The following is a 23815-nucleotide window of genomic DNA, read 5'->3' on the forward strand; positions in this document are numbered from 1 at the left end:
CACAGGGAATGATATGGGACTCTTTCAACAACGCATCAACAGCCATAATTCAAATGAAAATTAATTTCCATAGTGAATTCTTACTCTGCAGTGGAGTTTGCGATGATATGAAACTTCCTGGCCGATTAAAACTGTGTGCCAGACTGGAACTCGAGAACCCAGGACGATTTGCCTTTCGTTTGCAAGTACTCTACCAACTGAAACGGATTCTACCAGGTGGTTATACTTAACGTGCAGCCATTCACAGAGGTTCAGTGTGAGCTGTAAGTATCGCTTTTTTGTCATCAGTCTTCTGACTGGTTTGATGTGGCCCGCCACGAATTTCTCTCCTATGCCTACCTCCTCATCTCAGCGCTTGCAACCTACGTCCTCAGTTATCTACTGGATGTATTCCAATCTCTGTCTTCCTCTACAGTTTCTGCCTTCTTCAGCTCCCTCTAGTACCGTAGAAGACTTTCCCTCATGTCTTAATATGATGTCCTATCATCCTATCCCTTCTCCTTATCAGTGTTTTCCACGTATTCCTTTCCTCTCCGATTCTGCGCAGAACCTCCTCATTCCTTACCTTATCAGTCCACCTAATTTTCAACATTCGTCTGTAGACCACATCTCAAATGCTTCGATTCTCTTCTGTTCCGGTTTTCCCATGGTCCAATACACAGCTGTACTCCAGACGTACATTCTCAGAAATTTCTTCCTCAAATTAAGGCTAATATTTGATATTAGTAATCATCTCTTGGCCAAGAATGCCCTTTTTGCCATTGCTAGTCTGCTTTTGATGTCCTCCTTGCTCCCTCCGTCATTGGTTATTTTACTGCCTACGTAGCAGAATTCCTTGACTTCATCTACTTCGTAACCATCAATACCAACGTCAAGTTTCTCGCTGTTCTCATTTCTATTGCTTCTCATTACCTTCGTCTTCTTTCGATTTACTCTCAATCCATACTCTGTACTCATTAGACTGTTCATTCCGTTCAGCAGATCATGTAATTATTCTTCACTTTCACTCAGGATAGCAATGTCATCAGCGAATCGTATCGTTGATATCCTTTCACCCTGAATTTTAATTTCACTCCTGAACCTTTCTTTTATTTCCACCATTGCTTCCTCGATGTACAGATTGATCAGTAGGGGCGACAGGCTACATCCGTGTCTCACACCCTTTCTAATGCTAGCACTTCGTTCTTGGTCGTCCACACTTATTATTCCCTCTTGGCTGTTGTACATATTGTACATGACCTGACTCTCCCTATAGCTTACCCCTACTTTTCTCAGAATTCCGAACATCTTGCACCATTTTACATTGTCGAACACTTTTCCAGGTCGACAAATCCTATGAACGTGTCTTGATTTTTCTTTAGTCTTGCTTCCCTTATTAACCGCAATGTCAGAATTGCCTCTCTCGCGCCTTTACCTTTCCTAAAAACCAAACTGATCGTCATATAGCGCATCCGCAATTTTATTTTCCATTCTTCTGTACATTTTTCTTGTAGGCAACTTGGATGAATGAGCTGTTAAGCTGATTGTGCGATAATTCTCGCACTTATCAGCTCTTGCTGACTTCAAAATTGTGTGGATGATGCTTTTCCGAAAGCCAGATGGTATGTCGCCAGACTCATACATTCTACACACCAACGTGAATAGTTGTTTTTTTGCCACTTTCCCCATTGATTTTAGAAATTGTGATGGAACGTTATCTATCCCTTCTGCCTTATTTGATCTTAAGTCCTCAAAAGCTCTTTTAAATTCTAATTCTAATACTGAATCCCCTGTCTCATCAAAATCGACTCCTGTTTCTTCTTCTATCACATCAGACAAATCTTCCCTCTCATAGAGGTTTTCATTGTATTCTTTCCACCTTTCCACTCTCTCCTCTGTATTTAACAGTAGAATTCGCGTTGCACTCTTCATGTTATCACCCTTGCTTTTAATCTCACTGAAGGTTGTTTGTACTTTCCTGTACGCTGCGTCTGTCCTTCCGCCAATCATTTCTTTTTCAATATCATAACATTTTTTCTGCAGCTAATTCGTCTTACCTTCCCTGCACTTCCTATTTATTTCATTCCTCAGCGACTTGTATTTCTTTACTCCGGTGTTTCCCGGAACATTTTTGTACTTCCTTCTTTCATCGATCATTTGAAGTATTTCTTCTGTTACCCACGGTTTCTTCGCAGTTAACTTCTTTGTACCTATGTTTTCTTCCCTTTCTAGAGATGTCCATTCCTCTTCAACTGTACTGTCTACTGAGCTATTCTGTATTTCTGTATCTATAGCCTTAGAGAACTTCAACCGTGTCTCGTCATTTCTTAATGCTTCCGTATCCCACTTCTTTGCGTATTGATTCTTCCTGACTAATGTGTTAAACTTCAGCCTACTCCTCATCACTACTATATTGTGATCTATGTCTGCTCCTGGGTGCGCCTTACAATCCAGTATCTGATTTCGGAATCTCTGTCTGACCATGATGCAATCTAACTGAAATCTTCCCGTGTCACCCGGCCTTTTACAAATATACCTCCTTCTCCTGTGATTCTTGAACAGAGTATTCTGTATTAATAGCTGAAACTTGTTGCATAACTCAGTTAGTGTTTCTCCTCTCCCAATCGTTGTCCCAAGCCCATATTCTCCTGTAACCTTTTCTTCTACTCCTTCCCCTACAACTGCATTCCAGTCCCCCATATCTCTTTACATACAGTATTAGCCTTTCAATATCCTCATACACTTCCTCTATCTCTTCATCCTCAGCTTGCGACGTCGTCATGTATACCTGAACTATCGTTGTCGGTGTTGGTTTGCTGTACATTCTGATAAGAACAACCCAATCGCTGGTCTGTTCACAGTTGCACACTCTCTGCCCTACCTTCCTATTCATAACGAATCCTACTCCCGTTGCACTATTTTCTGCTGCTGTTGATATTACCCGATACTCATCTGTCCAGAAATCCTTGTTCAAAATGGTTCAAATGGCTCTGAGCACTATGGGACTTAACATCTGTGGTCATCAGTTCCCTATAACTTAGAACAAACTTAAACCTAACTAATCTAAGGACATCACACACATCCATGCCCGAGGCAGGATTCGAACCTGCTACCGTAGCGGTCGCGCGATTCCAGACTGAAGCGCCTAGAACCGCTCGGCCACACCGGCCGGCAATCCTTGTCTTATTTCCACTTCACTTCACTGACCCCTACTATATCTAGATTGAGCCTTTGCAGATTTTCTAGTTTCCCTACCACGTTCAAGCTTCTGACATTCCACGCCCCGAAGCCGGCCGAAGTGGCCGTGCGGTTATAGGCGCTACAGTCTGGAACCGCGTGACCGCTACGGTCGCAGGTTCGAATCCTGCCTCGGGCATGGATGTGTGTCCTGTCCTTAGGTTAGTTAGGTTTAAGTAGTTCTAAGTTCTAGGGGACTGATGACCACAGTAGTTAAGTCCCATAGTGCTCAGAGCCATTTGAAATCCACGCCCCGACTCGAAGAACGTTATCCTTCCGTTGATTACTCAATCTTTTTCTCATGGTAACCTCCCTCTTGGCAGTCCCCTCCCGGAGATCCGAATAGGGGACTATTCCGGAATCTTTTGCCGATGAAGAGATCATCATGACACTTTTTCAATTACAAGTAAATATCGTATGGTAGCGAAATTTGTTGGATATTCTAATGCGTTAATTAGAAACCGATTTACTCTGGAAAAAATTAGTTGCAATTTTGGCTAGCAGACGCAAATCTGGCGCTGTGAACATAAGAAAGACATGTAGAAATATTTCCACATGTACTACTAGCAACGAGACAGTACGGGAAGTGAGAAAGACATAATTTTATTAGTAACTGCCGCTCACACTATTTGTTCAGTATGAACACTGGAGACATTGACGAGTACAGTGCCAGATTTGCAGCTGGTGGCCAAAATTGCAACTAATTTTGTCCTGTGTAAATCAGTTCTGCATTAAGGCATTAGCATACCTACGAAGTTTCTATGCCATTCGATACTTACAGCCCACATTGGACATCCACGAGTAGCTGTACTTTAAATATGTGCGCTCAGTACAAACATCTCCAGGCTGTAGTAGCTAAGACAGGTCTCCGCCATATCTTTCTTCCTGCAAGTTTCACAAAAGAACTTCTGTGATGTGTGGACGGTAACATATGAGGCACTGGCGGAAGTAAAACTGTGAAGACGGGGAGTGGGTTGTGCTTGGGTAGCACACAGTTTTAACCTGCCAGAAGTAGTTTATTTGCCGTCCGGCATCTGGTAATAGGCGTGGATTTGGAGTGATACGAAGGGAGGTTGCTTTGCAAGGTATAGCTGTTTTTCGAGTTGTGCCTTGTTTATAGGTGTAGTTAATTAGTGTAGCCCCATTTTCGCAGTATACTCTATGCAGTGAACCCGCTCAAAAACTTTCGAAAAACTAAATGACGACCCTCTGAAGTGAAGAAAATATGCAGCACTTTCACTGCTGGAAGTTCTACTGTGAATAAAACTTAACTGCCACAGACTTCCATTGATAAATAATGGTCTTTTGACACAATGCTTTCTTGGAACGAAAATATCCATCTTGATCAGAGATGTCCACTTCAGCGATTGGGCATTTGAAAACGTGAACTTTGTTGTTGTCCTCATAACTACTGATACAGCCAGGAACGCCACACTTCTTCACCATAGTAAATAGCGAAACTCAGGTACTAAAAACAGAATAAGCCCAGAGGCTACTAGGATTTATGAATGGACAGAACCGTTTAGCAAATCATGTGAAGCTCTAATAGAGGCATCATGTTTAATGTCGACTAAGCTGCACACATGATCACCTGTAGCACGTGACGTCAGTCTGTACCAATCAAGCAGCTTGAAAGATCATTGTAGTAGTTTTTGTTATGTTTTGATTTTTGCCACTGTGACATTATCTATCGTCTGTTAACTCAGCCAAAGAACCTTGTAACTAAACATGTACGTGCAGTAGACCACGGAGGCAGTCTGGTTATTTATGACGTCAGGAGTCTTCCGCCCAGGTTAGAAGGCACAAGGGGACAACGGTTTCCTAGCTGTCAGGTGGAGAAGGGATGGGCAAAATGGTGGCTTTCCGATATCAGTGATTTCTGTGAGTGCCACGTTTTGGTTACTGAGATTTTTAGTTGCGATTTGTCACAGTTTAAGGTGCAATTTCTGCAATTTATCACCCTAGATGTTACCCTACCGTTAGTCACAAGTAACAAATAACAGACATGGGCAATTATCTCTGATAACTGTTATATCTGACCAGGTGAACTGTGTCAGTGCAACGGAAGCAATGTTTTCTCCCGTAAAGTGGGCACATTGAATATTTTAACAGTGTGTCATTGAAGTCATTATATAATTCGAGAGGGGTGATAAATAATTGTGAAATACGCTGTGAGTAAATAATGAATAGTCCAGTCTCCTCTTATTAATCTGTCCCATACCCCTAAATTTTTTCTGCCATTTAGTTACTGATGAAAACTTGGTTATGCGAGTTAAAGAGAGTGACTGGTAGGGATCTTCCAGTTAAAAGTTAAAGCGTGATACTTAAAAACACAAAGAAACTTTTCCTGCTATTGTAATGTTTAAAATGTATCGACCTTGTGAATACGCAACTAGTAAACATTTTGCAAAAGTTGCGTCGGTCAAGTAGAGGTCCACTAACCTCTTCTTGCATTTTTGTTTATGTACAATACATTTCTATAATACGCATCAATTCCATTATCTAATGTAAGTTTTCTGAATTTACCTTGCATTTTAGTTTTTATATTGAGAAGTGCCTTATGTGTGTTTAAACAGCGCAAATATTAGACTACCCTATCGGAAATCTGTTATCACGATCTCTATCTGGCACTGATATTCGTTGGCCTGAGAAACTTTCACCGAATTATCTCCTAGAACCTAACCTAGAGCCCGGAGCTCGGACAATGCTAGAAAACCAGGATATCAGGAGTTTTTCTCACAGCAAATTAGTCGTCAGGAGCAACTGACTGCCTACACTGTTGCGGCATTAGCCTTATATAACCCATTGACGGCTCGTGATTGACCGGTATTACGTAATGTTGTTGCAGATTATGTCGACGTCTGCACTGGTGACTCCGCCGTTCCCGTAGTAGCGCAAAAGTTGCGACGAATCTCTCTCTCCATCGAGATCCCGGTTTCGTGCACCGCTAACATTATACCCGCTCTTACGGTTGAAGTTCTTCTCACACATTCTTATTTTTACAGCTCTTTAATTACAGAATCCCAGTGTATAGAAGCCTGGGAGAAAACCTACGTTTCGTCAGACAATATGCCGTGCTCAGTACTGCAGATTTCTCTAGTTCCCGATTTTTAATATGAGCTTGATGTTTTGCGCACTGATCGAAAGCGGTACGGATGGACTGACCGATATAATTGCTTCCGCATTCAAAGCGTTATTGTAAATCCCAAGGACTCTGAGGCCCAGACTATCCATCTTCTTAGGTCGGAAAATAGCTCTTATACCTTGTCATTCCAGGATTCTGCCTATTTTACTGGATGTAGCGACGCAGAAAGAAAGGAATACAATCGATGGTTCATTACGTGAACTGTCAACATATTCACGTTATCTTTTCTTGGAGAACGCTGACTTCATACTCGTATCAAGCGAACCATAGCCGTTCTCTCGGAACATGTACTTCATATGATTAATTTCCGAATCCAAGTGGTCCTCGTCAAAAGCAGTTTTTCATTTGTGTAGCTATGTATTTAAAACTGCTCCCTTCTGGGCTGGGTAATGAAAAAATCTGGGCGCTAAGAAGTAAGATATAAATTAGTGTGCCAAGTGTTCCGAGACGCCCATCCGACTTTCGTTGTATCAAAACCTCTAAAAATTTAGCCTTCCTTCTTTCTCTGTCTGGACGGTGAACCAATGTTCAAGGAAGTGCTCTAGAGCTTCTACGCCGTGTGGCCAGATTAACGTGTCGTCAACATAGCGATGAAGTGAAGATGGACGAAGGGGGAGCCAAATTTAACACATGTTCCTCAAAATGTTCCATAAACAAAGTATTACTTTTAGTTGCTACTTGGTACTTCTGACTTCTCGTGTGACTGAAGAGTAAGTAGATACGGTGAATACTGCGAATTCTCGAGCACTGATTTGTAACAGATATGTGGAGTAGACTGACCGTCGATGTCATTCGTGCCTGCCTCTGTGCGCTGAATGTCGTTACCTGTATGAATGCTTTTGCGCGAGGCATTGTAACAATGTTGCGAGTTATTCTTTTGAGATCAGATTCTTGGTTAGAAAATCATTGACTTGGTTTCCGCTTCACGGTAGACATGTGTTCCTAAACATTAATTTGGTCCAGTCTGCTTGGACCTGTAGCTTGATTTCATACGGAAGCTTGTCATATTTATTATTATTTGGAGTCAGACTTCCGTTCTGAGCACCCACTGATGTGATGTATTCAAATATTGGTTGCGTGCTTTGGAATTAATGTGATCTACGTTAACGAGTGATGGCTCACTATGCATGTGTTAAGGAAATCGTTGTATCACCCTTTCTTCCGAGTAATTAAACATGCGCACGTAAAAATATTCCGATGGATGCGTGTGATGATATAATATTTTTTCTGTATTCCATGCCTGCCCCCACGAAGTCGTAGCAGACAAATTTGTTTAAAAGAGGCACACACTTCAACTTACAATGTAAATTGAGCGCTTAAACTATGTACGTTCTTCGGTAATTATAAAAATTGAAATAGATTTTTGACTCAGTTTGTCTCAAGACTCCACACTTACCGTTTACTGTGAGAAACAACCAAGGACGAAGACGTGCACTTGCCTTGAACGGCAGCGTGAGTTATTTCGGGTGCAGAGACAGACGGTTATATTTCAGGTGCTGTTGCAGGGCGGAGCGGATCTTCCTTTCCTCGGGTAAAATTTTATTTCAGGTTTATGGCATGCACTTTTTGTGTATTTTTGGGCAACATAACCTATACCCATTTCTTCATAATTTCCAAACCGGAACTAACGAATATTGAAAGGCAGGTTTTGCTTACAATTAGTTAAAGTTTCACAAATAATTGATTCATGCGTTAAAGCTAAGGTTTAGCTTGCTGCTTTTCTTGTTTAAAGGTTTCACAGTTAAATATAAGTTTCACTTCTTGAGTTTCCGTTTATGAGGCCTTGTTCTCTAGCTGGCGTTGCTTGGACCACCCAGAAGCGTTTGTGATTCCCGTAGGGAGTAGAACTCTACTTTCTATTCCGGAAACCCAACACGGCCTTCGAGGCAAACGATACAGAAACATATACCACCTCTATTCGTCTGGCTGCTTTGTGTTGAACGGCAGAAACGTGCCGAGGTAAAAGTGAACAGACAGATGAATCTAACTTCCGTATTTTGGATCCCCTGGAGCTATGCGATGGAGGCCTCTTCCAGCTGTTTATTAAGGTTCACCTACACTGGTGTGTCACCGAAAAGAATCGCGCCTCTGAATAAACCATTTCCCCGCTACATATTTCCTCTAAACAGGTGGATCGTTATCCTGCTGGTTTCTTTAGATAACAATTATCTATAAAACTACAGAATTACTACCGTTTCTGCTCGGTGCCCCGTAGGCTTAGCAAAATAAATTCAACTTACCTCTGCGAAACGCACATTCGACTCTCCTCAACCATGTAAAACGAACGACCCTGCGAACAAAATGTTTAACATTTAGGCCTTTCAGCCAATCAGACGTACACACCACAAGCACACCTTTTGTATTTGCCTCTTCTTTCATGATAGAAAAGCATTTTAGGGTGGTACCTCTTATCTGACGCTCTACAGCTGCAATGCTCAGAAAAGTTCCACTGGCACTGTAGGAAATCAAAGATCATCAGCCCTGGGAGTATCTTAGAGAAATGTTGCCCGGCTACATCTCTATTAAATCCAGCAGGTGTCCTTGTTCACCCTACCAACATGAAATTTCCACACGAAGCTGCAGCTGTCTTCTGTGTCGGCCTTGAACTAGCCCTGGCCTCGAAAACAATAAGTCACAAACTGAATGAAATTCACGGGGACATTCCATTTCGAGACACAGTACAACAACCAGGCAAAAATACTTCATTGTTCGAAGTAAATACACTCCTGGAAATTGAAATAAGAACACCGTGAATTCATTGTCCCAGGAAGGGGAAACTTTATTGACACATTCCTGGGGTCAGATACATCACATGATCACACTGACAGAACCACAGGCACATAGACACAGGCAACAGAGCATGCACAATGTCGGCACTAGTACAGTGTATATCCACCTTTCGCAGCAATGCAGGCTGCTATTCTCCCATGGAGACGATCGTAGAGATGCTGGATGTAGTCCTGTGGAACGGCTTGCCATGCCATTTCCACCTGGCGCCTCAGTTGGACCAGCGTTCGTGCTGGACGTGCAGACCGCGTGAGACGACGCTTCATCCAGTCCCAAACATGCTCAATGGGGGACAGATCCGGAGATCTTGCTGGCCAGGGTAGTTGACTTACACCTTCTAGAGCACGTTGGGTGGCACGGGATACATGCGGACGTGCATTGTCCTGTTGGAACAGCAAGTTCCCTTGCCGGTCTAGGAATGGTAGAACGATGGGTTCGATGACGGTTTGGATGTACCGTGCACTATTCAGTGTCCCCTCGACGATCACCAGTGGTGTACGGCCAGTGTAGGAGATCGCTCCCCACACCATGATGCCGGGTGTTGGCCCTGTGTGCCTCGGTCGTATGCAGTCCTGATTGTGGCGCTCACCTGCACGGCGCCAAACACGCATACGACCATCGTTGGCACCAAGGCAGAAGCGACTCTCATCGCTGAAGACGACACGTCTCCATTCGTCCCTCCATTCACGCCTGTCGCGACACCACTGGAGGCGGGCTGCACGATGTTGGGGCGTGAGCGGAAGACGGCCTAACGGTGTGCGGGACCGTAGCCCAGCTTCATGGAGACGGTTGCGAATGGTCCTCGCCGATACCCCAGGAGCAACAGTGTCCCTAATTTGCTGGGAAGTGGCGGTGCGGTCCCCTACGGCACTGCGTAGGATCCTACGGTCTTGGCGTGCATCCGTGCGTCGCTGCGGTCCGGTCCCAGGTCGACGGGCACGTGCACCTTCCGCCGACCACTGGCGACAACATCGATGTACTGTGGAGACCTCACGCCCCACGTGTTGAGCAATTCGGCGGTACGTCCACCCGGCCTCCCGCATGCCCACTATACGCCCTCGCTCAAAGTCCGTCAACTGCACATACGGTTCACGTCCACGCTGTCGCGGCATGCTATCAGTGTTAAAGACTGCGATGGAGCTCCGTATGCCACGGCAAACTGGCTGACACTGACGGCGGCGGTGCACAAATGCTGCGCAGCTAGCGCCATTCGACGGCCAACACCGCGGTTCCTGGTGTGTCCGCTGTGCCGTGCGTGTGATCATTGCTTGTACAGCCCTCTCGCTGTGTCCGGAGCAAGTATGGTGGGTCTGACACACCGGTGTCAATGTGTTCTTTTTTCCATTTCCAGGAGTGTACACGTCTTACTGGCACAATGGCTAAATACAGCCAAATTTCGGTTTAAAATCGCTATTCATAGCAATCAGTTTTACAACCCAGCTTCATCTAACAATTGTGTGCCTGAAATGTATGTTTTGAGACATTCATCTTAATAATTGGTTGTCTAGGGTATCCAGAGAGGAAATCTAGGAAGAAATGACTGTCAGAAGGACTGATACAAACATATAGAAAAGTGAAATCTACCTTCGGTGATACTGAAAGGAAGAGTGACAATATTAAGAGTACAAGCCGGCCGAAGTGGCCGTGCGGTTAAAGGCGCTGCAGTCTGGAACCGCAAGACCGCTACGGTCGCAGGTTCGAATCCTGCCTCGGGCATGGATGTTTGTGATGTCCTTAGGTTAGTTAGGTTTGACTAGTTCTAAGTTCTAGGGGACTAATGACCTCAGCAGTTGAGTCCCATAGTGCTCAGAGCCATTTGAACCATTTTTTTTAAGAGTACAACTGGAATTCCAATACGAAACACAGAGCAGAGAGCGCGTAGATTGAAAGAGAGCACTGAAAGCCTCTACATGGGAAAGAATTGCCTGAAGACATGACAAAAGAACAAACTGGAGCCAAATGGGAGACATATGGGATCCAGTATTAGCCAGAACTGAACAGGGCTTTGGAACACTTAAAATCAAAAAGGCAGGGGAGAGAGAGAATATTCTATTGGAATATCTAAAATCATCGAGGGAGGTGGCAACCAAACGACTATTTCGGTAAGTCTGCAGGCTCTAGGAGAGTCGTGACGTACCATCAGACATTCGAAAAAAATATCATCCGCATGATTCCGAAGATAGCAAAGGCAGGTAAGTGTGAAAGCTATAGCGCTATCAGCCCATGCATCCAACCAACTGACAAGGATAATATAAAGAAAAAAATCGAAAAGAAAATTTAGGAACCGTTGGATGACTGTCAGCCTTTAGGAGAGGTAAAGGCACCAAGGAGGTAGTTCTGACGTTGCGCTTGATGTTGGAAGAAAGACACGTTAGTAAGATTTGTCGATATAGAAAAAGCAAAAGCATTCGACAATGTCAAATGGTGCAAGGTGTTCGAAATTTGGAGAAGATTAGGAGTAAGCCATAGGGAAATACGAGTGTTATACGATATGAACTAGAACCAAGAGGGGAAAATAAGACCAGAGGACAAAGAACGAAGTGCTCTGAATAAAAAGGGTATAAGGTAGGGACACAAGCTCTCGCCCCTGCTATTCAAACTATACGTCGAAGAAGCAATGACGGAAAGAAAAGAAAAATTCAGGAGTGGGCTTAAAATGCACGATGAAAGCATATGAATCGCTGGTGACGTCCTCAGCGAAAGTAAAGAGGAATTACAGAATCTGTTTAATGGCATGAACTGTATAATGAGTGCAGAATAAGGATTGAAAGTAAACTGAAAACAAGTAATGAGAAGTGTCAGAAATGAGAATAGCGAGAAAATTGGTAGACGAAGTTACGGAATTATTCTACCTCGGAAGCAAAATAACCCATGATGGACGAAGCAGGGAGAACATAAAAAGTAGTCTAGCGTAGGCAAGGATGATATTCCTGCCCGAGACGTGTTAAAAATAAGCCTTAACATGACGAAGGAATCTCTGAGAATGCGCGTTTGGAGCACAGCATTATATGAAGTGAATCATTGGGGTGGGGAAAATAGGAACTGAGGGACTCGAATCGTTTCAGATGTGGTGCTACAGAAGAATTTTGAAAATTAGGTTTACTGATAAGATCAGGAAAGAGAAGGTTCTCCGCAGAATCGGTGAGGAAAGGAATATGTGGAAAACACTGAGGAGAAGAAGGGACGGGATGATAGTATGTGTGTTAAGACATCAGGAAATAGCCTTCACGATGCTAGAGGAAGCTGTAGAGAGTAAAAGCTATAGGGGAAAAACACATATCTGAACACAACCAGCAAATAATCGAGTACGTAGGATGCACGAGCTACTCTGAGATGGAAAGGCTGACATAGGAGAGGAATTAGTGGCGGCTCGAGCCAAACCAGACAGAAGACTGAAAAAGAGGTATTTTCAGCTGAGGTCAAAACTAAAGCTGAATTTGAGCGGGAGAGCGGGAGCGGGAGAGGGAGAGGGAGAGAGAGAGAGAGAGAGAGAGAGAGAGAGAGAGAGAGAGAGAGAGAGAGAGGGGGGGGGAGGCTGAAAGGCATTGGGTTCAGAGCCACATTGACAAGATCAAGTTGGAAAGAGTCCACAGAACCTACTTATACCGGGACGTAATGATGACGTGGTGTATGAAAGCATGCGTGTGTGAACAGAAAGAGATCAGTACACTGACAATACTTTTTTGCGTGTTTAATTTATGTGGGTTGTGGTGACAAACTGCTCTGTAGTGTAGTCTGAGGTATACGTTAGGTTATAAAGTGAAAATTTGATTGCGATTTGGTGAAGCAACCGGGTGATGGTACAAAATAGTAGTTGTGGTGACAGAGATTTGTAACGTAATCTGGAACCTAGGTTAGGTTGAAAAGTGACAGTCTGGTTGTGAATTGGTGTAGTCATAGCGAAAGACTCATTTACTCAGCGAGGATGTTGGTAGTCTCATTTTCAAAGGAACCATACTGGAATTTGCCTTGTAATCAGGCTGGCCGAATGGGAATCTGAAACACTGTCTTCTCAAAAGCGACTTCACCATGCGCATCCAGGTTCCGTATATGCAAAACACACAACGGGTAGAAATACTGGCATTCTATTTGCTGCCGGTGTGTAATATTATCACCTATGGCCTTACTGCACAGGACTTCACACATTCTGATACACTACGTGTAGAGACACACTGCTCGTCCAAAAACTTACAACGCTGATTCTGTTCCTAGAATGTGAGTGACGACAGCGGAGTAATTGCAGTGGCAGGTTGAACTAACAAACAAACAATATCTGATGAACAGTCGACCAGTCAGTTGCGAGCAGGCAGCGTTGGACAAATGGATGTGCGATCCTAGTGTGCCATCGTTTATGTATCAAGTCGCAATGGAGCAATGTGTCTAAATTGATTGATCAAGGCATTCTCCAGAATGTTTTGAAGATCAGAAAACTGTGAGCGAAATTTGTCCCGTACACCTTGATTTCCTTCCAAAATGAACTTCTTACTGTACATGCATAATGACAAATTTAGACTGTAGAATGAGCAAGTAAAACTAGGCAGTACACAAAACACTGGAAACAAACCAGCACTTTAAAGTTGTTCTTCAGGCACATTGACATACTATGTCAGTCCAAAAAAGATCCGAAATTGGATTAATAAATAACATATTAGTTAAAACGCGAAAAGCGCGTGACGACACTTGGTGTTATCAATAACCACACACCTCAAAACGACGAAGTGTAGAATTCACATGAAGGGCCAACACTTTAATGAAATAACCTGCATTCAAGCCAATGTGACGCGCGAGTTGAAGACCGCGAATAAGTATTTTTCTAATAATTTCATGTGGTATTATGAACGTTCTGTGGGTTGAACTCAGGGAGGAGACAATGTAGTACGGCTGAAGCATTAAAACCACCATCTTAACTTTTCTCGTTCTTTATTAATCCACTCTCGTAACCTTTTGGACTGACAGAGTATGTCATTGTGCGTGAACAGCAGCTTTCAGGTGCTGGTTCCTATGCTGTGTCTTGTACACTGTCTGGTTTCAGTTGTTCGTTTTACAGTCTAGATTTGTCATTATGCTTGAACGAGTAGAATAAGAAGTTCGGTTTTCCTTTTTAAGTACATTGTTCAGCTACGTAAGAAACTTTACTTTCTCTTAGACTGCCTTTTATTATGACCCTATATATCTGATGATAGTGAAGAAATTTCTCTCAGCTGTAAGAAAAAAAATAATTATTACTTATTAGAACTATAAATAAAAAAATCTTTCTGAATAACAAGGACCAGTAGCTAGTTTGTTGGAAAGTTTTTCTTTTATTCTAGCCATACGAAAACGGCCATTGTGTATGGTGGATATACTGAATAGTAATCAGAGTTCAAGAAAGAATTATTTTTATTAAACATTGGATTATTGATTTAAATAAAAAACAAAATATGTATTTTCTATCTCATATGAAACATGTTCTTTAAATTTAACAAATGTAAACAACATTCATTACTTGTGAAGTCCAATAATCGACTCACCAAATCTTACTAACATAAAAACATTATCAACAAAAGTAGTTATCAATGAAATATGTTTATCTACAACTTATAAATAAATCAACATTTCTGTGTTAACAATTATAATTGCCTCCATGAATATTACTGCATACGAAAATGCCTGGGAAACATTTGTGATCTGCATGTCTGATGAAGCTCTGACATAAGCAACCACAACAAAAGAGTAAACCTTTGAAATCAATTTGGTCCCTACATCAATCACCAATCACCATTCAACAATGACTGTTTACAAAAGATGTGTTCACTATATATACAAAAGTTTAATACATGTGCTATGGAATAAACGGTTTTGTACAGCTAAATATTACATTGTAAAAGTAATATAATGTAAGAAACTTAATGAAGTGTCATTTCATGGTACTGAACAACTGTCTGTGAGAAAGTACACTGAATTTTTGCATATTGTAAATATAACATCAAAAATTTAACTAGGCATTTCTGACTGAATTAGCTACCATTGCTCAGTCAACAGTTATGATGTATTACATGTTGTTGTAAAAGTTAATTACAATGAAACACTACAATATACTTCAGGAAATAAGATACATTACAATAGATCAAGTAACACAATTAACTTTAGTTAGAAATGACATTCTGTTGTTAGTGAGTATCACAAACATCCACGTCAGTCAGCATCATGGACATTAACATATCGATTTGATTCATAAATATAATACAGCACATGAGCGAAATCTGGAATGTAATGTTTGAAGATTGTACTCCTGTCATGAAATAAAGACAATTTTTAGGGGAAAGACCAAGAATAGTAAGAAAAACAAAATATTAGAGACACAAATTTTGGTCTTCTAGTATATCTTTCTGCTGACTAATCAACAACAAAAATTATAATTTTTCTTCTGAAAAAGACTTAAGGCTCCTGAGAGATAAATGGACGTACTTCAATAGCGACCACTGTCGCAAACACTTTTCTTCCACAGTGTTTCTGACCCTGAAATCCTCAGAGAATACACTACATTGTCCACTGTCTTCGATCTCTTACTAGAAATGAATGAAAACAGCGCTCATAAGACAAATTCAGATCAGTAGTGGGGTTCTGACCACTGCAAAAAACTGACACATTATAGCATCACTATTTATCCCTTAACTGCAAGATCACAGGGGCTGTCTTTCTCCTGCATTGCAAGGGTAAATAAAGACTACAATTACCATTCAACACGAACGCTATGTAGTCTGTACAGCTTAATAATTTGTACCAAACATTTCAATATTACTAAATGGGAGTCCGAACTGAAAGAAATCTCCACCAAAACGTTGCCAGCCAGCGGCAAATTGGCAAGGTATGCCAAATTTGGCAGGCCTACCAAAGGACGTGAATATGTGCTTATATATACAGAAATGTATAATGAACAAAATTTGAGGACGTAAATTGTTGCACGCCACCTTTACCACAGTGCAGCAGAGGCTTTACATTTCGGTTACTCCGTTGGCGCCTCTGGCCTTTCGCAGATCTGCTGCTGTTCTTTGTCCTCTTGCAGAGAGTCCTGTGAGGGGTTGCCAGTGCTGACATCTGCCGGCAGCTGCTGTTCACAGCTCGGCTCCTCGTGCTCCTCCGTCGGATGCTGTGGCTCAGTCGCAGGTTCCTGCTTCACGCACACCTGCGGCAGCTGCTGCTGCTGCGGCGACGGAGAGGCTCCGCTGCTGTCCGTACAGCAGACGGCGCCGTTGTTCTCAGTGCTGGCACGCGGCGACACGGACTTGCTGCCCCTGGCTGACCGAGTACGCCGACCAGGAGTCGCTGTGTGGGCGGTTTCTACCGGCTGCTGCTGGGGTTTGTAGCAGGGATCCAGCTCATATGTGCCGTTACTCCCGCTATGTTGATAGAATACCTATTTCAAACCAAAGGAAGATTTTGTTCAGTCAAAAATCAACAACACTTTTTTCCTTCAATTACTTGTATTATAAATCCATTAATCTCTGTTGTTGTGGTTGTACCTCAACAAACTATAATGTTATTATGAACATTAATAAAGCTACCATTAAAGGCGGAATACGAACAACAGGCTCTGGTTGGTATGGTTCAATGGAATTTTAGGTGAAAAAATGTAAAATTTCCAGAATGGATTTTCTCTTTGCAGCGGAGTGTACCAGGCGAGTGCTTTACCAAATGAGCCATTGAAGCACAACTCATAACCCACTCTCAGAACTTTACTACTGCTAGTACTGCATTTAGAAATTACTTTCTATTTCTTCGTGTATCTACCCAAGGACCAAAGTAAAACTTCACAGCTTTTATGCAAGTGCATACGAGGTGTGGCTACAAAAAAAACCGGACTAGTACTGGTGAAACAATAAAACGAATGCAATAAGGCTGAAAGTCGCGTGGCCTGTCACGTGACTCTCGCTCTGCCTACTGCTCGAGTTTCATCTGCCTCCTGCACTCAGTCTGCCCGTGGCGTCTGTTTTAAGTAGTTGACGTTTTGTCTGTGCGTCGGAAAATGTTGAGTGTACAGAAAGAACAGCGTGTTAACATCAAATTTTGTTTCAAACTAGGAAAATCTGCAAGTGAAACGTTTGTAATGTTACAACAAGTGTACGGAGATGATTGTTTATCGCGAACACAAGTGTTTGAGTGGTTTAAACGATTTAAAGATGGCCGCGAAGACACCAGTGATGACACTCGCACTGGCAGACCATTGTCAGCAAAAACTGATGCAAACATTGAAAAAATTGGTAAACTTGTTCGACAAGATCGCCGTTTAACAATCAGAGCAGTGTCTGAGTCAACGGGAGTTGACAAGGAAAGTGTTAGGCAGATTCTTCATGAAACTTTCGACATGAACAAAGTGTGTTCAAAAATGGTTCCAAAGTGTCTCACAATTGAACAGAAGGAACGCCGAAGAATGATTTGTTCTGACATCCTGGAAAACATTGAAAGTGATCCCACCTTCTTACAAAATGTTATTACTTGCGATGAATCGTGGTTTTTTACTTACGATCCCGAAACTAAACGCCAATCGATGCATTGGAAAGCACGAATGTCAAAATCGAAATTCAAGGCAATGATGATTGTTTTTTTTTTTTGACATCAAAGGGATTGTGCACATTGATTGGGTACCAGAGGGACAAACAGTGAATCAGCATTACTACATTAGCGTCCTGGCTACCCTACGTGAGCGAGTACGGAGAAAACGGAACGATTTGTGGAGAAAAAAGTCATGGATCCTTCACCAAGACAATGCCCCAGCTCACAGTGCGTTGTCAGTGAAGACGTTTTTGGCAAAACACAACATTCCCATCTTAGATCATCCACCCTACTCACCTGATTTGGCCCCCTGTGACTTTTTTCTTTTCCCTAAAGTCAAGTCAGCTTTGGAAGGAACTAGATTTGAGACTGTTGAAGCAGTAAAAGAAAAAGCGACGGAAGTAATGTATGGACTTACCGAAAATGATCTGCAGCATTGCTATGAACAGTGGAAAATTCGTATGGAGCGGTGTAGAGACCGAGGAGGAGAGTACATTGAAGGAGATAACATGAAATTGTAAATAAATTTTTTTTCCAGCATCAGTCCGGTTTTTTTCTAGCCACACCTCGTATCTCTACTAATAGACAGGATGAGGTAGAAAGGATGAGAGTTTTCAGAACACTCAGTATTCAGGCTCAGGTAGTAGAAGTGGGGGACTGATGTCACGTTTTTGGTAGCTCCTTCCATTATTTTGTTTAGTCGAGGTGTTGAGGCCGTGGAGTGTGCAACATCGTGTGTTTGCTTACGATTGTTTTGTGCGTAATAATGAGTCTATCGTTGCAGTTCAGCGTGACTTTCGTCGCCATTTCAATATTGCGAGACGTGATTTCCCATTGGTACGACTAGGGGCTCATCGCTCAGTACAAATTACGGAAAATGTTGAAAGAATTCGGGAAGCCGTACTCCGTACTTCCGGTCGATCTACTAGGAAACATTCTGCTCAACTGCTCATCAGTAATCGTACAGTAAGGCGTATTTTGCATATTGATCTAGAATTTCATCCCTATAAAATGGCCATGGTGCAACAACTGAACCCTACAGATTATGTACAGCGGCTGAATTTTGCTCGAGAATTGGAGGCCATACTTCAGCAAAACGACAACATTATTTTTATTATGAGTGACGACACTCATTTTCATTTGAACGGCACGGTAAATCAGCAGAACTGTCGCTAGTGGGCCAATGAAAATCAAATATATATGCATGAGAAACCATTATACAGTCCGAAGGCGACTGTTTGGTGTGCTGTAACTGGTATAGATGTTACTGGTCCAAACTTTTTCCAAGACAATAACGGGAACACTTTAAATTTAATCCCGTAATGTTATAGACAGATGAATTCTTCCTACCTGAACCAAGAATAAAACTTATTCCTATCCGGCAAGTTTGGTTTCAGCAGGATGGGGACACAGCTCACACAGCAAGAATGTCAATGAAAGCTATTCACACTGATTTCGTGGTCGCGCTATTTCCCAGTTTGGTGACATTCGTTGGCCTCCTCGTTCTCTAGATCTGTCCATGTGTGAATGCTTTTTGTGCGGTTACCTCAAGTCACGTGTATACGAGCATAAACACGTAGTCATGAAGAACTGAAAGAAGCAATTCGTGAGAAGTCGTTCAGTTTGACAAATGTCGCAGAGAGTGGAAGCCAACTTCCGAGAACGGCTTGAGAAGTGCATCGCTGAAAACGGCCGTCACCTGCGAGATGATGTTTCCAAGCATTAATTTTGTAAGGTGGCAACATCACTTGAGTATTATTCTGCAAATATAAATGTTTTTGAATCACAAGTAAAGATACATTGTTTATTTTTTAAATGTCCGTCCTTAATGCTTCACCCGGTATAAGACAAGATGTGGTTTAACTTTGTTACCGAAAATTTAAAAGGTTTAAATCTTTACATGATACACTAATAAACATTCAGACAGATTTATGCTATATGTTTTTCAAACAACACTGTACACGTTTTCTCTGAAAGCCAACAGCGAAAAAGAAAATGTTGTGCTGTGCTGTTTAGCTTTGTTTCCCGCAATCAGTTGTAACTTCGACAGGAGGGCATATAATTAATTAGACAGATATTTTTTCCAATATCATTATATTTTCTTTCTACTTACATACCATTTTTCAAAAATTTTATACGCAACAACAATGTGCTGTTTTGTTTTGTTCGTCGCAGTCGGTGTCAACAGAAAACAGGAGAGTTGTGTTTATGGCTTATCGGCTTACAATTACGGTACTACTAAGAAATCCGAATCGTCCAAAATTTTGTAATCCTACCCACCCGAAGATTAAAACTGTGTGAAATACTGACATTGAGGCTCCTATCCTCACAGATCTAATAGCACGAATGGTCATTCTCATAACCCATACACCCCACTGCTCCTAACTGAATTGTTCACTCATTTTAAGTAACTTTAATTGTCGATCAAGGTTTTATTTTCATTAACACTAAATTGATACGAGTTTAGAGAGAGGGGGAAGAGGAGCCGAACAAAGCGGGCAAGGAGTGGACACCGAGAGATGGAGGAGGGAGGTAGAGATTAGGACACATATGCAATTCCAGTATATACTTTATTTAGCAATTACTGAGCATTGCCAGGTTCGCTAGCTTCTTACAAAAAAACAATAAAAAGCAAATGTTTATATTTCCGTTTATGTATTTGAGTGGAGTCATACGACTAATTCGAGTGCAATACGTATACTGACTTATTACACAGGATAAAAAAAGATAAAACTGTATGGCACTGCTTGTTTTTTTTTTTATACTGTAAGGATCTCTTCCCTTCTCCCAACGGCACAACTTGCCTTGGGCACGCATCAGTTCTTCAGCATGGTTTCTATTGGCAATTTCTCCTCATTTTGCATCGATTTGCAGCCAGCAGTTCCATGAGGTTGCTGTCTCCCTTCTACCGTCAGTGCACCAACGGCCCTGCAGCCACAACAGGGTCGCTCTTTCCTGTGGATTCTACACACTATTTGTTCAAAAGTACTCGAGTTTCCTATGCAGTATGGAATCGAGCACTGTATTTTTCGAGAGGCGGATCTCATAGGATAAATAGAGGTGGGGAGTACTGTGTTGTCGGTAGAGAATCAGTAACGGCACAACGGGTCCGTTGAGGAGGTCTGAGTGACTAAGAAAGTGGACTAGTCGTCAAATGACACCTGAGCAACACATCCATCAGGAGCATTTCTGCCCTTCCACTGCTGCTATTGTTTTTTTTTTTTTTTTTTTTTTTTTTTTGTCCTCTGACTGGTTTAATGCGGTCCGCCACAAATTTCTCTCCTGTGATAACCTCTTCATCTCAGAGTAGCACTTGCAAACTATGTCCTCAACTATTTGTTGAACTTATTCCAATCTCTGTCTTCCTCTACAGTTTTTCCCTCTATAGCTCCTTCTAGCACCATGAAAGTCATTCCCTCATGTCTTAACAGATGTCCTATCATCCTGTCCCTTCTCCTTATCAGTGTTTTCAACATATTCCATTCCTCTCCGATTCTGCGCAGAACCTCCTTATTCCTTATCTTATCAGTACACCTAATTTTAAACATTCGTCTGTAGCACCACATCTCAAACGCTTCGATTCTTTTCTGTTCCGGTTTTCCCATGGTTCAATACAACGCTGTACTCCAGACGTGCATTCTCAGAAATTTCTTCCTCAAATTAAGGCCAATATTTGATATAAGTATACTTCTCTTGGCCAGGAATGCCCTTTTTGCCGTTGTTAGTCTGCTTTTGATGTCCTCCTTGCTCCGTCCGCCATTGGTTATTTTACTACATAGCAGAATACCTTAAATTCATCTGCTTCGTTACCATCTCGCTGTTCTCATTTCTACTACTTCTCATCACCTTCGTCTTTCGTCGATTTAATCTCAATCCATACTCTGTACTGATTAGACTGTTCATTCCGTTCAGCAGATCACGTAATTTTTCTTCACTATCATTCGGGATAGCAATGTCATCAGCGAATCGCCCGCCGGTGTGGCCGAGCGGTTCTAGGCGTTTCAGTCTGGAATCGCGCGACCGCTAGGGTCGCAGGTTCGAATCCTGCCTCGGGCATGGATGTGTGTGATGTCCTTAGTTAGGTTTAAGTAGTTCTAAGTTCTAGGGGCCTGATGACCTCAGATGTTTAAAAATGGTTCAAATGACTCTGAGCATATTGCGACTTAACTTCTGAGGTCATCAGTCGCCTAGAACTTAGAACTAATTAAACCTAACTATCCTAAGGACATCACACACACCCATGCCCGAGGCAGGATTCGAACCTGCGACCGTAGTGGTCGCGCGGTTCCAGACTGTAGCGCCTAGAACCGCTCAGCCACAACGGCCGGCACCTCAGATGTTAAGTCCCATAGTGCTCAGAGCCATTTTCAGCAGCGAATCGTATCACTGTTATCCTTTCACCTTGTATAATGTGCCCTATTTTATGCACCACAAAGACAACGTGGCATGATGTACGAATTCACTATGGAAGACGCTTAACAACAAATTTTTTTTGGAAACCATGGATGACAGTTACAGCTGTTGAAACAATAAAGACTAATTTATTCGATCTTGGCTACTGAAAACTTTTTCCCAAGTTAAACAGCGTTGTTTTCTGCGTACAGTTGAGGAACAGTTCGAAGGCAATCATCACATCAGAATGACCATTTCCGCCGTCACAAAGCAGCGTTTGTGAGGCAGTGATTTGTGGGCAAAAAGATTCCTGAAATAGAACAGTCTGACCTAAACTGAATGGAATACCTTTACGGATGAGTCAGAAGATGGACTTCGTTCCAGACCTCAGACTTTGTTTGGTTCCAGCTCTTGAGGGAGCGTGGCATTTCTCCCAGCAGGGTTCACGGTGTCATAAAAGTGAACGGGGAACACGCCCATATTAATGTCCGTTAATAGATGTCCCGATACTTTTGGTCAGAGTGCATTAATAATCCAGATCTGAACCATACCATATTGCAAAAAAGGAATGGTTGTTTTAAGCATTTGGAGTCTCTCGCTGACATTTAGAAAGAAACAATATGTCCGCCATCCAACGGAAAAACTGTAACACGCTCTTTTATGGAGAAGCGTTTATTTCATTTTACTTACGTGGTTTAACTTTCGTCATCCAGTACAGCGCAACCAGCACACAAATGTGCCATAACTATGCCAATGTGTTTTGGGACACTGCTACGTAGCGCGCTTCAGTCGACTGCGAGACATTGTTGATTTGGGGGAAGGGGACCAAACAGCGAAGTTGGGTTGGGCTGTTTGGGGGGGAAAGAGACCAAACAGCGAGGTCATCGGTCTCATCGGCTTAGGGAAGGATGGGTAAGGAATTCGGCCGTGCCCTTTCAAAGGAACCATCCCGGCATTTGCCTGGAGTGATTTACGGAAATCACGGAAAACCTAAATCAAGTTGGCCGGACGCGGGTTTGAACCGTCGTCCTCCCGAATGCGAGGCTAGTAAGCTAACCACTGCGCTACCGCGCCCGCGTTAGCGAACTCTGGTACGTGGTGTTGTGGCGCCTCACCTTTTCGTCTTCGCGCTCGTTGTGGTGGCTGTAGGTGTGGTTGTCGAGCTCGGCGCGGAAGAAGAAGCGCAGGCCGCAGCGGGCGCAGTCGTAGGGCCTGGCCTGGGGGCCGTGCGCCGCCAGCATGTGCTGCTGCAGGCCGGCGGCCGCCGTGAAGACGGCGCTGCACAGGTAGCACGTGAAGCTGCCGCAGCCCGCGAACGTGTGCTCGATCAGGTGCGTCTGCAGCTGCAGCGGGGACGCCAGCGCGCGCCGGCATACGTGGCACTCCAGCCGCGACCCCGCGCCGCCACCGCCGCCGCCGCCTCCGCCGGCCCCCGCCTCCAGCAGGTGCGTCGCCACGTGCCGCTGCACCGCTGCCTCGCTGTCGAAGCTCACCTGCGAAGGCGTCAGTTCTCACTATAATGCGTCTGCGGTCTCAAAAGAGATAGAAAGGAAATCTTCTAACTACGAAGGGACTTCAAAATGAAGTTCCACGTTAAGAGCATTGCGCAACAACATTGCCAGAAGGGAAGACACGTTCTGAGTTTCCTAATGTCAAGAGCATGGGAGTGAAATGACGCGGCAATTGAAAACATACTCTTGAGATGAAGTACGCCGGACAGCACGATGCTTGTGGGCAAAACGT

At 43.0% G+C, this 23815-nt stretch overlaps 1 protein-coding gene across 1 annotated transcript in view; it reads right to left on the reverse strand.

Moving 5' to 3' along the window:
• Window positions 1-14646: 14646 nt before the first annotated feature.
• LOC126474406 (zinc finger protein 423 homolog) overlaps window positions 14647-23815 on the reverse strand; it is a 283023-nt gene continuing 273854 nt past the window's right edge. The window contains exons 12-13 of the mRNA XM_050101875.1: window positions 23188-23565; window positions 14647-16544 (exon numbers count right to left, since the gene is read on the reverse strand). Of these exons, the coding sequence (XP_049957832.1) occupies window positions 16134-16544; window positions 23188-23565 (789 nt within the window). The 3' untranslated portion in view covers window positions 14647-16133. The remainder of the gene's footprint in view (window positions 16545-23187; window positions 23566-23815) is intronic.

Source organism: Schistocerca serialis, chromosome 4 (assembly GCF_023864345.2).
Source record: "Schistocerca serialis cubense isolate TAMUIC-IGC-003099 chromosome 4, iqSchSeri2.2, whole genome shotgun sequence".
NCBI classification, from domain to species: domain Eukaryota; kingdom Metazoa; phylum Arthropoda; class Insecta; order Orthoptera; family Acrididae; genus Schistocerca; species Schistocerca serialis.